Source organism: Vigna angularis, chromosome 8, assembly GCF_016808095.1.
Source record: "Vigna angularis cultivar LongXiaoDou No.4 chromosome 8, ASM1680809v1, whole genome shotgun sequence".
Lineage (NCBI taxonomy): Eukaryota > Viridiplantae > Streptophyta > Magnoliopsida > Fabales > Fabaceae > Vigna > Vigna angularis.
The window spans coordinates 13630449-13647486 of NC_068977.1; the positions used below are offsets into that span (position 1 = coordinate 13630449).

At 36.7% G+C, this 17038-nt stretch overlaps 1 protein-coding gene across 1 annotated transcript; it reads left to right on the plus strand.

Annotated features, from left to right (window-relative positions):
* Positions 1-13911: 13911 nt before the first annotated feature.
* LOC108344362 (secreted RxLR effector protein 161-like) lies at positions 13912-15077 on the plus strand. The gene is made up of 2 exons (XM_017582814.1): positions 13912-14349; positions 14856-15077. Exons 1-2 carry the CDS (start codon positions 13912-13914, stop codon positions 15075-15077), a joined length of 660 nt encoding a protein of 219 aa, XP_017438303.1.
* Positions 15078-17038: the final 1961 nt, after the last annotated feature.

Consider the following 17038-nt stretch of genomic DNA (forward strand, 5'->3'; position numbering starts at 1 on the left):
TAACGTCTCCAGATATGACGTCGTTCGCGAATTCGCCGTTAAAAGCCCAAAATATTCGACGTTGTACGCGATTTTTGTACTAGTGTACGATGGATCAACTGACCCCAACGAGCATCTGAGGATGTTCGTCAACCTGATGGCCTTCTACATCGTAAGTGATCCACTATGGTGTAAAGCCTTCTCTCTATCCTTGAAAGGATAAGTCTTAGGGTGGTTAAACTCTTTGTGATCAAACCATAGGCAACTTCTCGAGCGTACACTCATTGTTCAACAGATAATTCGTGGTGAGCCAAACATAGAACCTAACCACCCTGGCCTTGATTAACATCTTGTAGGATAAATATGTACTGTTGCGAGCATTCATGGATCGATACGGAAAAAAATGTTCGGCAAATCAAAGACCTTAGTCAAGAGTTTGCCCTACAGCACATCATCACGGCCTTGAGGCTTGGACCCTTTGTTTATAGTCTTTGCTTGAAGCCAACAAAGACTATGGAGGAGTTGAGGGAGACAACTGTGGAGTACATGCGGGTGGAGGACATGCAGGAGTTTCGAAAGAAGTAATAAGAAGCGGTGAACGGCGAAAAAAGAAGGGGAAGAAACCCATTACAGGGAGTGATAAGGGGAACAGGTCACGACCAAAGGACCTCCTTCCAGGGTCGTGTTTCTACCAGTATACCCCTCTGAATGCACTGAGGGCGAAGATCTTGGAGAATGCATTGAGTGTAGACCTTCTCCCACTCATGAAAAGGATGTCAACCCCACGCAATGTCGACAAAAAGAAACAATCACCATAATTTAGGGCACACGATAAAGGAATGCAGGACCCTTCAAGACAAAATTGAGTAGTTAATATGTGCGGGTCATCTTCAACGATATGTGGAGGTTGATCAGGCTGAGTGGAGTCGTACTCGCAGGTAGAGTCCCGAGTGATGACCTCAACATATTGAGAGCTAGAGAAGGACGACGCGTAGAAGTAGAAGCCGAGAGTGTCCCCTTTGCGGCCACATAAACATAATCTACGAAGGATTTATAGGAGGCAGATCCTCTTCATCGACTCGAAAGAGGCACCTAAGATATTGATGGAAATATCCTAGCTAGGTTGGACAAAAACTAGAAAACAAACCATGGTCATGGTGAAAGGTTGATAATGTGCAGAACAATGGTGGGGGAAGAGACTAAGTGTCTCGGTCATGGGCTATTTTATGGTGATGAAGGTGGTGTTTGATGATGCTCTAAGAGAGGTTGGGCCAACTCTTGGAGGAAGGTGGTGGAAGGTGGCTAGAGGAGGCCACTTGGGTTACTCTAGCCTAAGGTGACCTAATAAAAGTAGTATGACACATAAATGACAACATAAATTTACTCTAAATCAAAGGTGAATACAAGAGTGTGAGACACCTCTATTTATAGGTTAAAGGTGTCTCCTAATTTCTAAAAGCTAGACCTATAAACCCTACCTTGGCTAACTTGGAGAGCAAGGAGAAAATCCTATCCATTAGGAGAAGGACAATTAGCAAAAATCCTCTCCAATGAGAAGGGGACATGTAGCCACTACCTATGGAGAATCCTCTCCATTCCTAGAGTGACATATGGCCACTAACTAGGAGCAAAAACTCTTCAAAAGGGTGATGACACATGGCATGGACTACCCACTCCTCCTTGTCCATCAAGTTAGATGAAACTTTGACCCTTTGGTCAATAGGGCCAAAATTCATGTTCCACTTTGGTCAACAATCGGCCTTGGCCCTTTGTTGACTTGAGTGGTCTAAACATTATTCTATTTGGCCCAAATTACAAGGCCCAAAATTAGTCTTACTCTATTAGAAGCTTCATAATGGCCCAAGAGAGAAAGTCTAGGACCATCTTCCATATATGACTTCAACTCTTCTTGAAAGTGTTTGGTCATGGCTAGGGGGTATATAATCTTTCCCTCCCTCTTGAAAAGGATTTGTCCTCAAATATTGATGTTTCTTCATGAGAAAAGTCGTTTTCTTATTATTGGTCAACTTGTGTATCATTCAGCCAGGATCGAAGATCCATATGCAGTAATCACCAATCAATATTTCACTAAATCATAGTATTACAAAAAAAATATTTCTTAATGAAAAGTTAAAAGAAGGCCTTATTTTAATTTTGAAAGAATTTCCTTGAAAACTTTCAAGGCCCACTTCACAAATGTGGTTTTGTCTTCTTTGAGTTAATTGTAACCTAGGAGGTAACATGTGTTACCAATGTGAAGCACTGATGCTTTGCATTGATTTTGATGATGATCTACTTGAAACCATGAAAAATTATTTACATACATTGTTAGAGCATTTTTTGTAGAAAACTTTGTATTAGGCTTTTACTTTCACTTGTAAACCATTAAGAGTCTTGTAACTTGGTTTTTAGTATAGCTTACTTGTGGCAATAATCAATTATCATAGGATTATCATGTGTAAAATGAGAAAACACTTCAATTCGGCAATAATCGATTATCACTGAAAGTTATAATTGATTAAGGTTCGACAATAATCAATTATCACTAAGGATAATCGATTATCATTATTTTGAAACCTTATAACGACAAAAAATAATCGATTATCACTTTTGGTAATCGATTATTACTGTAGTTGAGAGCTTCCTTTTCAGTTTCTGACCCTGCTCGAACCTTGGGCTATGAATAGAGTTCTCCAAAACTCTAAGAAGGTTATCTAAACTACTACAGAGTACAAAATTGGTTCTGAGGAAACTCTAAGAGTTTAAGTGTGCTTGATCAAGTGCTTGAAGAAGGAAAAGCTAATCTTAATGTGTCTAAGGTGGTAGCGCTTCTCTAGCAAGCTGATTCAAGTTGTTTCATTCCATAGTGTGTCGAAGGAAGGTGTTGTTAACATCTCTTATCTGTTAAAAGAAGTGTTTTCTACTTCATATTGTTTTCACTTGTATCGTATCTTGAACTAATATTTAGTGAAAGGTTAATCATTTTTTAGAGTGATTAATAACTAGACGTAGAATGTTTTGGGTTTGAACCAGTATAAAATTGCTTGTGTGAATCTTCTCATCCTTTCTCTACTTTACTTTATTCTCTTCAAAGAAATTTTAAAAGGGAAAACAAAATTTTTAATAGAACCAATTCACCTCTCCCCTCTATGTTTTTTTTTTCGAACACACTCATCTTAACTTTCTGTTGCGCGATACCAATTCCTACAATTGGTATCAAAGCTTGCTTTTATATTCTTTCATACTTTTCGAAAATGGTTGGACATATCCAAGTGTATGCTGAGGGTGCCTCCATCAATAAACCCCCGTTTTTTACCGGTGATAATTATGCGTAGCAACTATTCATGGGGTCTGTTGACAGGGGTATCTTGGAAGCTATGGTAAATGGTCCTATTATTCCCTACATAATTGTTAATGGTGTAGAGGAGGAAAAACCTCACTTGTTATTCATAGGAGAACCTTAATAATTGAAGAATTTGTGCATGTTGTTTTTGATGAAATCGTAGACCTTGAGGAGAACCCTCTTGAGTCAAATAAGCCACTTGCTGGTGATGAAAATTACTTAAGGGAGGCTCTTGAAGAAATGTACATCAATGAGAACACTCTATATGAAATTCCTCATGTATAACAAGAAGAAGAAGATCCTAGGGGCTATCAAGAACCACATGGTCTATCTATGGACAACATAATAGGAGACATCTCAAAACGGGTAACTACCAGACACAATTTAAATAACTTTTGCATGACAATTGCCTTTGTCTCACACATAAAACCCAAAAATATTGGTGAGACTCTTCAAGATGATAACTGGTGCGTAGCAATGCAAGAAGAGCTTAATCAATTTGAAAGGGATGATGTTTGGGAACTCATTCCTAGAGAAGAAAGCTACCAAGTCATTTGAACCCAATGGGTCTTTATAAACAAGTTGGATGCAGATGGACATATCACTAAAAACAAAGCTAGACTTGTTGAAAAAGGGTATTGCCAAGAAGAAGGTATAAACTATTATTAAACTTATGCACCAGTGGCAAGGTTAGAAGCTATTAGATTATTACTTGCTTATGCATCTTTGATGGAATTTAATATGTACTAAATGGATGTCAAAATTGCTTTCTTAAATGGCTTTCTTAAAGAAGAGGTATATGTTGTTAACAACCCCCTGGTTTGAGGATTTTAAATTTCCTAATTATGTTTATAAACTTAAGAAAGCTTTTTTTTATAGGGGGAACAATGTGAATGCTAAACCCAATCCCTTATGTGTTTGGTTTTTGATGATGACAACAATATATATGTTTTCATGACAGCAACAAAAATGTTTCTTTATGTTTAAAACATATATTGCCTGAAATGTTTGGTTTGCACACTTACTATGATCATACAAGTGTTTACATCTGTAGTATGCATACTCATGATTTCAAATGTTAAAACCATATGCACAAAACATATCTGTATGAAGTAATCAATTACAGTGGTTATGTAATCAATTAAGTTCATCATTAGAAAACTATTTTGATGATAAGTCTTAACTGTCATAACGGTCACATTTTCAAATGTTTTGACTTACAATTCATGTGCAATCGATTAGATTAATTTCTTAATCAATTAAATATGTTTTAATGTAATTCTGGTGTAACTCTGTTAAATGTATATTCGATTACATTATTTTAGTAATCGATTAAAAAGTGTCAGACATATGAAAATCTATATATTGACGCGTAACACTCTGCATTAACAACTTTTGATGATTTGAACTTTTAAATCTGACATAAGAGAGTCAAGAAAGATTTATGCAGGTGCGCTGGTTCTCCAAGAATCAAGATACGAAAGATTTGCAACTTTGAAGGATTCTTGAAGGATTACTTTGAATTGTTATTGGCTGATCAATCTACTGCACTTTGAGGTGTTTTCTTTCCTGATTAGAAATTTGTTTACAATCATAGATTGTGGTTTCCCTGTGCGTATTACCAGGAAGAGAACATGTTGTTCTTGTGACTTTCAGAAGGGTCTCAAAGGGGTACTATAAAAGAGAGGTTTGTTCTTTCTGTAGGGTGTTTTCCAATATTAGATTGGTGAGTTAGATAGGAGATTACATTTGAGAGTTGGTCTCTATAAGCCTTGCTGTAAAAACTCAAATCTTTATAGTGGAAGGTCTTTCAATGTCAAGTTGATTGAAAGGGACTGGATGTAGGCATTAAGGCCGAACCAATATAAAAATATGTGTTTGTTTTCTATCCTTTGACTCTTTTACTACATTGTTTTTATTATTGTCTTGTTCATTAAAGATCATTCTAAAGATTTCCAAAAACATAGAAAAAGAAAGCACTTTTATTAAAAATCAATTCAACCCCCTCTTGGTAAGAGAATTAGAGCTTACATTTCTTACAGCTTTGTATGGCCTTAAACAGGCACCTAGGTTTGTGTATGAAAGACTTATTAATTTTTTTTATTGATAATAATTTCTCTAGAGGAAAGGTTGATTCAACCGTGTTCATAAAGAAAGTAGGAAGTCATATCTTGCTTGTTCAAGTATATCTTGATGACAAAATTTTAGGGTCAACTGATAGCATCTTATGTGAAGGGTTTGCTAGCATAATGTAGGGTGAGTTTGAAATGCCTATGATGAGTGAGTTAACATTTTTCTTAGGACTACAAATTAAACAAATGTATGGGGAACCTTTATATCTCAAGCTAAGTAATGTAGAAAGGTCCTTAAGAAATTTGGGATGGACACTGCTAAAAAAGCCAACACTCCCATGGGCACCTCTTGTTATTTAGATAAAGATGAGTCTGGAGTAGAGGATAACCAAACCTTATTTAGAGGCATGAGAGTATCCTTACTCTACCTTACTGCTAATAGACCAAATATTATGCATATTGTATGTGTGGTGTCTAAATATCAAACAAATCCTAAAGAATCCCTCCTTGTAGTTGTTAAGAGAATCTTGAAATACCTTAAAGGTACTACTTCTTTTGGATTATGGTATCCCTCTGATACAACTCCTAGTCTTATAGGATATTCTTATGATGATTATGGTGGTTGTAAAATTGATAGGAAGTGTACTAGTGGAACTTGCCAATTTCTAGCTGTGTGTAGCCGCAAAGAAACAACTTGTGTAGCCTTGTCTACCAATGAAGTTGAATACATAGCTGTTGGGAACGATTGTGCCCAAATTCTATGGATGAAACAACAACTTGAAGATTTTGACATCTTCCTAAACCATATTCCCCTAAAATGTGATAATACTAGTGCCATTAATCTAAGTAAGAACCCCATAATGCACTCTAGAACTAAACACATTGAAATAAGACATCATTTTCAAAGAGATCACACTAAAAAAGGAGATTGTGTCAAAGAATATATAGCTATTATGCATCAATTAGCTGATATATTTACCAAAGCATTGCCTAAGGAAAGATTTTAAGAGCTTAGGAGAGATTCGACAGTGTTAGATATGTCTTAGGATAAAAATTTGGCCAAAATTTGCATTTTTCAAAAATTAACGCTCAATAATCAATTATCTAAAGCCCATAATCGATTATCTTGGACCTGAAAAATGTTTTTGATTCGGACTTAATCGATTATCCCATGTAATAATCAATTATCTTGAGATTTTCAACAAAAAGGGATTTCAATACGGGAATAATCGATTATCCATAATTTCCGGGAATTATATTTTGAAACGATAATTGATTATCTTTAGTGATAATCGATTATCACACGTTGCACTTTCAAAAAACTAGTCGTTGCAACGACTATAAACGACCATAAACGGTTAGTTTCGACCTTAGGTGTATAAATAGGAACCTTTAATCGATTACAAACACTTCTTTCACCAAAATTCTTCCCATTTGAGTTCTCAAAGAGCATTTTCTCTCATCCTCTTGCTTCCTCTTTCTTGTGCCCCTTTGTCTGCAAGTCATAGCTAATTCAAGATGCAAGATGCCAACCAAGAGAAGGACTGAAGCCTCTTCCTCTACTCAACCTCACAGACAATGATCGACAAACCTTGATGGTTGGGTTTCTGACACCAACAAGAATGAGGAGTTTAGAAACTTTTCGAAAGAAAGAAAGGTTGTTGCTCTTAAGTATGTAACTTTGAACTAGTTTACCAACAATGGCTTCCAATTTTTGAAATTATTATAGAACCAAGGGTTGAAACATCTAGTGGAACTCAAGGGTGTCTTCTACCCGGATTTGGAACGAGTTTTCTTCTTCATATTCAGAATTTATGATGGCATTGCAAGAACTAAAGTCAAAGGCATCAACGTTGTGATGATATCTGGGCCAATGTGGCAAGGTACCTCTTCGAGAGGATGTTGTCAAAGTGTTTCTTGGAGTTGAAGGATTAACCGACAACTTGCCTTTCAATCATTTCTGCGCAATCCACAACATCAAATTGGGCGCAACCAACTTCTTGTGGGTGGGTTCAAAGTAGATGGTTGCATGATTCATTATTTGGTTTGTTGAATCTTATGTCCGCGTGCCACAAATCACGCTAATGCTCTTAGAAAATCTTCTTATGATATATGGGCTTCTAAACAACATTCATATTGATTGACCTTCACTAATCATTGATACTATGATGAAGGCCCAAAGGTATCCTATTTACAATTTGCCCTATGTTCTTCTTGTCTCCAGGATCTGCGAATACAAATGGGTAAATGTTAATGGTGAAAAGAAAACTCATGTGTTGCCCGCACATGAGATTGGAGAGAGCACTTTAAGACAAATGGGTTTTGTTTCCCGTGGAAACATTTTTGTCCACAAAGAAGATGGCCAAAATGACGTTGATGATGATGAAGATGTGCAAATGGCGGAGCCAGTAAATGTAGCTGGACTATCAAATGTTGGCCCTTCCTATGATACTTCATCCTCTTCCTTCTTCATTGAAGAGCAACTTGAAAACTTAACTCGCCAAATGGAGCAGATGAACATTCTTCAACAGTCTAAGCATCAAGAACTAGTTGAACTGCAAACATCTCAGCATGCTCATCTGTGTGGACTTTTAGATGATCTTGACACTAGGCTTAATAATATTAAGAGTCACTATGATCTCAATTCTGATGACTCTCCCAGTGCAAACTTTTAGGTGTTGTCGTGGTTTTAGAACATCTTGTACTCCTATCTTAGTTATGCATAAAACTTGTCTTTTTAATCTTCTTTAAATTGTCTCTCATTTGATGGATTGTCATGCTGAGGGGGAACTCCTCTTTAGGGGGAGTCTATACTCTTAGATCCTCTTTGCTTATGATAAAAAAAGGGAGAGAAACAAATGCTAACAAAAATACAATTGATGTTCTTGTTTGAAGCTAATAATCTTTGTGTTTTGTCTTAGTAAAAATCATGCAGGATAAATCAAAAAGTGCCTTTAACAAAGATTTTTTTTATTATCACAAAAAAGGGGGAGTTTGTTTCCAATGAGAAGCATTGATGATTTAAAGAGATTTTGATCGTGATGCACTTGAAGCCTTGAAGAATTATTTACATATATTTTTAAAGAATTTTTTGTAGAAAAATTTGTATTAGGCTTTTACTTTCACTTGTAAACCATTAAGAGCCTTGTAACTTGCTTTTTAGTATAGCTTACTTGCGGAAATAATCGATTATGACAGGGGTTAATCGATTATCATGTGTAAACTGAGAAAACACTTCAATTCGACAATAATCAATTATCTCTCAGGATAATTGATTATCACCGAAAGTTATGATTGACTAGGCTTCGACAATAATCGATTATCAATAAGGACATTCGATTATCACTATTTTGAAAACCTTATAATGACAAAAAATAATCGATTATTATTGGCAGTTGGGAGCTACCTTTTCAATTTTTCACCCTACTTGAACCTTGGACTATAAATAGAGTTCTCCAAAACTCTAAGAAGGTTACCTAAACTACTACAGAGTACAAAATTGGTTTTGAGGAAACTCTAAGAGTTTAAGTGTGCTTGATCAAGGCACTAGTGCAGCGAAGGGAAACGACCGTAGTTGTTTTTGAATATACGTCGCGGTTTTAGAACTGCAGCATATACAGGCGAGGTAAAAAGTCTAGGACTTTAGGCCGCGGTAATAACCTAGGGATATGACAACGGTTCTATCCTTAACCGCGGCCAAAACCTTTTTTTTAAAAAAATTTTCGTCTAACCATTCTACCTAGGTTTTGGCCACAACCGCGACCTAGACTCCACCAGATCATGCCATCTGGCAATCTAAAACCCTAAGTGCTATCCAACCACATGCTGCCACATCACCACCCAAACCACGTCACCATCTTCTTCAACCTTCCACTCACAGAAACCCTAAACTCCCAAACCCTAGCCGTCGTACAACCGTCGCCGGTCACCACCTTGCCGCAACCAAGCCGTCGTCGCAAAGCCACCAGAATCGCGCGCCTCCACCACCATCATCCTCGTCGGAGTGCAGGCTGTCATCACCCAAAATCAGCGTTCACATTGCGAGAATCTTTAGGCCACCATCTTCCTCGTCGAGACGCTGTCGTAAAAATAGTGCCTCCGTCAAACATCAACACGCATCGACCATGGCCTTCTCATTCACGCTTCTTGCTCACCATCTTCATCTTCGTCTAACCCTGCCTCACCAAGAACAAATCGCGAGCGGCGAAATCATCACCATCACGCCGCTGAAGAATGCCACCCAAAGCCGATTCAATCTTCGTGCTCGTCGCGCAACTAACCTGCAACCACAAAGAAAAACCTAATTCCAGAACACAGAAACTTCCATTGCAGAAAATCCAGATCCGTTTTGTCATCGCGCCACCATCCACCACGCAGAAACCTTAGTGTCACCATTGTCAAAGATCCGCCACCTATAGTCGCCGCACCATCCTCGCCGGAGCACAAGCTATCGTTGCCAATCTCCTTCGTCTTCATCACCTGCAAATCCAGAAAAAGCAGAGAAAACCCCAGTATCCAGATCGCGAAACAGAACCGTGAAAACTCCTCCATTCGTGGAACACGGTCACAAATATTCAGGTTTTTTGGAATTTTAACCCTGTACAGGGGCTACTATCGTAGTTCACTAGAAAACCGCGGTAAAAGAAGGGATACGACCTCGGTTCCCATATTAGCCGAGGCCTATGCTCATAAAAAAAAATTTAAATTGATTTGAAATGGCAATTTTGAATTTTTTTGCATACCTTATGTCGCAATTCTCCGCCCAACCGAGGTCTATTCTCTTAAATATTTAAAATTTATTCAGATCAGGGAATAGACCGCGGTTCCGCAAACAACCGAGGCCTATTCCTTGACGGTCTGACTCCTGCAGGGACAATAGGTTGCGGTTCCCCTCAGAACCGCGGTCTATTCCGTGACTCCAAATTTATTTCAGGACTGCCTTTGGGGAGAATGTCAGAATTTCGCAGGGGAATAGACTGCGGTTCCCCTCAGAACCGCGGTCTATTCCCTAACTCCAAATTTATTTTAGGATTGCCTTTGGTGGGAATGTCAGAATTTTGCAGGGGAATAGACCGCGGTTCCCCTCAGAATCGCGGTCTATTCCCCTACAAATTTATTTCAAGACTGACTTGGCGGGAATGTAAAAAATTTGCAGGGGAATAGACCGCGGTTCCCCTCAGAACCGCGACCTATTCTCCTGCAAATTTATTTCAAGACTGACTTGGCGGGAATGTCAGAAATTTGCAGGGAGAATAGGCCGCGGTTTGCCTCAGAACCGCGGCCTATACTGTCGATATAATTTCAAAAATGCCACCGCGCAATATTATGTTGCGGTTTCTAGTGAACCGATGCATAATGTGCGCGATAATAGATCAATTTTTTACTAGTAAGGAGAAGTTAATCTTAGTGTGTCTAAGGTGATAGCGGTTCCCTAGCGAACTGATTCAAGTTGTTTCATTCCATTGTGTATCAAAGGAAGGTGTTGTTATCATCTCTTATCGATTAAGAGAGGTGTTTTCACTTGTATTGTATCTTGAACTAAATTTCTAGTGAAAGGTTAATTACTTCTTTTAGAGTGATGGACAACTAGACGTAGAATCTTTTGATTCAAACCAATATAAAATTGCTTGTGTGAATCTTATAATCCTTTCTCTACTTTAATTTAATCTCTTCGAAGAAAATTTTAAAAGGGAAACAAAATTTTTAATAGAATCAATTCACCCCTCCCCTCTTAATAACCTAAACGAAAATTTTTAATAGAAGAAATTTTCTGATCTACACTTAATAAGAAATGCATATTATGAATTGCTATTGTATTCGTCTAAACTTTCTTGTACATATAAAGATTTATTTAATTAACGTACAAAACTTCTTGCACATAGAAATAACCTAAAAGATAAAATAGATGCGTCTAGGAACAATATTAACACACTTCAACAAAAAGTTAGTAGTCTTAGGTTAGAGTTGAGTGTCATATAATAAGAAAAGGAAGAAACTAGGACACAAAATAAGAGACTTGTAGATAATACAACAGTAGACAAAGATGTTGAAGTCATAGAATCCCTTAGGCATGAAAATGATACCCTTACAAAAATTCTCAGTAGAACACTTGAGAGAAATGATAGACTATATTGTCTGTTGAGAGAAAGTAGGCATCCATCTAACAAACAAGGTCTAGGTTATAGGAAACCCAATACAAAAAATGTATGTAAAACTAACCATGGTGGTCTCATTAGGTCAAGTATAGATGCATCGACTTTTGAAAAGAAGAAAATGCATGTATCTAACAAGTCAGGACCCAACTAGTTATGGGTACCTAAGAGTCAAACAATTCCTCGTGCAGATTTGTTTAATGACCAAAACGAAAGCCTTGTCATCGTTCCGGGACAGTGGCTGCTCATGTAACATGACAGGAGAAAAGTGTATGTTCCTAAACTTAATGTTATTTTTGAGAAAGGCTAATGTAGAGTATTAGATGGTAATAACTCTTTAGTATTTACTGCTAATAGGCAAGGTAACTTGTATAAAATAAATCTGGATGAATTATAGTCTCAAAATGTCTCATGTTTACTCTTTATGAAATACGAGGCAGTAACGTGGCATAATAACTGTAGACAAGCAAGCATGAGATTAATCTTTAAGTTGCAACGCCATGACCTCATAAGAGGACTGCCAGATGTATCATTCAATGATACAATCTTTTGTAGTGCTTGCATGAAGGGCAAATAAGTCAAAGAATCTTTCAAAAGTAAAAATATGGTTTCAACCAAACGAACTCTAGAGCTGCTTCATATAGATTTGTTAGGACCTACAAGAACTAAATCTATGAATGGTAAACGCTATGGATTAGTAGTTGAAGATGATTTTTCTAGATGGACTTGGGTTCTATTTATGACTCATAAGGATGAGGTTTTTAACGCCTTTTGCAAACTTTGTAAAAGGATAGAAACTGAAAAAGATTTGAAAATTATATCTATTTGAAGTGATCATGGAGGAGAATTTGAAAATGAGATTTTTGAAAACTTTTTGTAAAAACTCTAGCATCAAACATAATTTTTCAATTCCAAGAACTCCACAACAAAATGGAGTTGTTGAAAGGAAAAACATATCTTTGCAAGAAATGGCCAAAACAATGTTAAATGCTTTCAATACTTCAAAACACTTCTGAGTAGAAGCGGTCAACACTTCTTGCTATATTCAAAACATAATTTACATGAGGCCCATCCTCAACAAAACTCCCTATAAGCTATGGAAGGACAAAAGGCCAAATATTTCTTACTTTGATCCTTTTGGTTGTCAATGTTTTATTTTAAACACTAAGGATCACTTAGGTAAATTTGATTCTTGTGGTGATGAAGGGATCATGGTTGGTTACTCTAAAACCTCAAGAGCGTTTAGAGTATACAACTCTAGAACCTTGAAAGTTGAAGAAGTCATTCATGTGAAATTTATCCATGAGCCTGACCAAAGCAAGTTAGAGCTAGACGACTCCTTCTCAAAATTATAGGTAAATGATTACACATCCAAGGAAGGGAGTGCATCAGAAAATCCCAACCTCGAAGTCGAGAGTCAACATGAAGAGTCACTCAACGATACTGGTGAAAAAAAAGGGAGCCAACTAGCTTAGATTGTCTACTCACCAAGGATCATTGCTTTGAGAAAATTATTGGAAGTTTGAGGAAGCGCGTAAGGACAAGATTGTATCACAATCCATTACCTACTACTTTCATCTCCCAAATCGAGCTATTAAACATCAATCAGGCTCTTGAAGACAACTCTTCGATTGAAACTATGAAAGAAGAACTCAATCAATTCAAGAAAAATGAAGTATGGAAACTTGTCGAGCTTCCCCAAGGAAAGCATGTAATCATAGCTATATGGGTTTATTGCAACGAATTGGATGAACATGGGAATGTCATCAGAAACAAAGCAAGACTGGTTGCGAAAGGCTATTCTCAACAAGAAGGAATCGACTACATAGAAACCTATACTCCAGTAGCAAGGTTGGAAGCCATTCGCATTCTCTTATCATTCACCACGTTTAACAAAATCAAGCTGTATCAAATGGACATAAAGAGTGCATTTTTAAACGATAATATTAAGGAAAAAGTGTATATGGAACAACCTACAGGGTTTGAATGTCAAATCAATTCCATGCATGTCTTCAAACATAACAAAGCCTTATAGGGATTAAAGCAAGCTCCCAGAGTTTGGAATGAAAGGTTAAGTCTCGTTCTTATAAAGAATTGTTTCATGAGAGGTCAAGTAGAAACCACATTCTTCAGGAAGAATGTTAATCAAAATTTCATCATCATTTCAATATATGTTGATGACATCATCTTCTGTGCTACTGATGAAAAGTTATGCCAAGACTTCTCGATCATGATGCAAGAAGAAATCGAGATGAACATGATGAGGGAGCTAAAATTCTTTCTTAGACTACAAATCAAGTAAGAAGACGACGCAATCCACATATATCAAACAAAGTATATCAAGGAGCTGCTCAAAAAGTTTAAAATGGATGACGTCAAGGATATGAAGACTCCAATGAATCCAACAACTAGCTTGGGGCTAGATAAAAGCTCAACAAAACTAGACAATACTCTTTACCGTCAAATGATAGGTTCACTTTTGTTTCTCATTGCGTCTAGACCTTACATTATGTCTAGCGTCTGTCTTTGTGCGAGATTTCATTCTGATCCCAAAGAAACCCATCTCAGTGCTTTTAAACGTATATTTCAATATCTCAAAGGAACAACATCTCTCGGTCTGTGTTACAAAAGGAGTGAGAGTTTTGATCTTAAAGGATATTGTGATGCTGATTTTGCTGGAGATAAAGCTGAACGGAAAAGCACAAGTGGAAGCTGCCACTTCATTGGAGGAAACCTAGTATCATGGCTAAGCAAGAAGCAGAATACCATTGCGCAATCAATCGCTAAAGTTGAGTACATATCGGTTGCACACTGCTGCTCTCAACTCTTATAGATCAGGAATCAACTAGAAGACTACTTTCATATTCAAGGTACGATTCCTATCCTCTGTGATAATAATGCTGAAATTAGTTTGTCTAGAAATCCTACATTGCATTCGTGCGCTAAGCATACTAAAGTCAAGCATCACTTCATACGTAATCATGTTAACAAGGGTATTGTTGATTTATGCACCATTTTGGTGATTCCAAACACCGAGAAAGTTTTTTAGGTTTACTGTGATGCGTCCTATCAAGTTAGTGGCATATGCATCTCGTCAGTTGAAAGTGTATGAGAAGAATTATCCGACGCATGATATGGAGTTACTGTGGTAGTGTTTGCCTTAAAGATGTGGAAACATTATTTATATGGAGCGTGTTTTCAAGTTTTTATGATCACAAGAGCATGAAATACCTATTTGAACAAAAGGAGTTGAACATGCATTAGAGGAGATGGATGAAGTATTTGAAAGACTGTGATTTTGAATTGCAGTACCATTTTGGTAAGGCAAATGTTGTTGTTGATGCTTTAAGCAGAAAGAAAGTTCAGAAGGCTTCCTTGATGATGAAGGACTTGAAGTTGATCGAGAAGTTACGAGATATGAACTTGGGAGTGCAGGTGAAAGAAGGTCATATCCGATGTAGTTACTTAGCTATCACGAGTGACTTCTTGAAACAGATAAAGACAGAACAAATGATGGACCATGAGTTGTAAGACATAGTTGGACTGTTATGTACCGATCACCAAGGATTTTGTTCTAAACAATGATGGTATTCCTCGGTTCAAAAGTAGAATTCCAGCAAAGTTGAAGTTGAGAAAAATGATTTTATAAGAAGGTAATAAGAGTCGTCTTAGTATACACCCTGATATGACTAAGATGTACAAGGATTTGAAGGATTCGTTCTGGTGGAGAGGAATGAAGGAAGATGTGACTGAGTTTGTATCTTCTTGTTTGGTTTGTCAAAATGCAAAAATGGAGCACCAATGACCGGGAGGAATGTTACAACAGTTTGAAATACCTCAATGGAAATGGGACAATATATCTATGGATTTTGTAACTCATTTGCCTATATCATTGAAAGGACACGGTTCCATTTGGGTAATTGTGGACAGGTTGACTAAGTGTGTTCATTTCTTGCCGATAAACCAGAGGATTAAGAACCCTATTGTTATTACTATTATGTATGAGGTAGTTGTTTATGGTTGATGTAATACGTATGCTTATATCTTGTTATTATGATTGTTTTCTCAGTAGTTTACCCCTACATGTTTGTGTTTGTGTGAACGAAATTATCGATAATGATAGTATAATGTGTTATACGTGAGCAGATGATATTACAGATGTTGCTAAGGCATGATAGATTCAAAAGATGATAGAAAAAAGACTTGGAATTTTTATTTAAATTTAAGACATAGTAATTGTAGTTATTGTATTTCCTTCATTATTTTGAATAATATAATTGGACAAGTGTTTTGGAACTATTATGCTTTGAATAAATTATGCATGCTTAAATGTTAAGGTTTGGAGAAAAATACGTTTCTGCACTTTAAGAAAGTTTTTAAATATTCGGTTTTTGTAAACCCGTAGCATCCCAGAACTTGGAGCGTTACACATGACCTAAAGGGAACATAAATATGGTACTCTGATAAAACATTGAATGTATTATTCTTACAATCATTTTACCTTGATTCATTCCACTAACTTTAATATGGTTATGCATTTGCAATGACATGAATTACTTTCTTTTATATGCATTAAACATCGACATAAAGGTCAAAGAAGTATATACCATTGTTATCTATTGATTCCAACAGTTTGATAACATCTTGTTGTTTGCCAAAACTTAGTACAATTCTCTTATGTCATAAAACTTTGATATGTATTAAAATATAATATAACTCAGATGCCAAGTTTTATGAATCACACTCTAAAATGTATCGTTTAGGCTATAAAACATATTAAACGATTTGAACCATTGCCTAACGTAAAATCTTCATAGACATATTTTGTTTAGCATGAGTATTTCTTAAACATAAGAAATAGGGAGAGTACTGAGACAAGAGTTTTCGTGATTTTTTGGGATTGCAGGTTAGGTTTTTGCGAGTTAGGTTTCGTGATTTCTGGGATTGCAGGTTCAAACAGCTGGAGAAGATATTGCAATTTAGGGTTCGCAATTTGAGATTTTGTGGTGCTCTCTAACTACTACGATGGTTGTTGCGATGGTTAATGTAACATCCCAATTTTGGGAGTGACTTACGAACATCAAAGACTAAAATCTTTTGAAAACACGATTGCAAATTTCGTGGATTTATAACTTATTACAACTTTACAACAACCAATATCCAATTCTGAACCTAATATAGAGTGTCATTACAAAGTATTAAACTTTTACATAAACATAAGTAAACCTTTATAAAACTCCCACAGAAGAACCCATCTCTCATAAATTACATAGCTTCAGAAGCATCAATATACCTATCTCACCCCGTATAACAACACGAGTTATACGATAATCGCCACACACACAAACAAATATGGGTGAGCTAACCGTAAAACCATAAAAACACCAATACAACAGTTATATCTCAATTGTCAAATCCTTACCATGCTCCTATCACATCAAATAGGATCAATGTAATAAGAAGCAATACAATAACATCATCTTCATTCCCTT

Bases quoted from the DNA above. Each gene is read 5' to 3' on its own strand.
- LOC108344362 (XM_017582814.1), top strand. From the start codon at position 13,912: ATGGATGACGTCAAGGATATGAAGACTCCAATGAATCCAACAACTAGC. The intron at 14,350-14,855 runs GTTGCACACTGC...TTTGAATTGCAG, and splicing joins CTAAAGTTGAGTACATATCG to TACCATTTTGGTAAGGCAAA.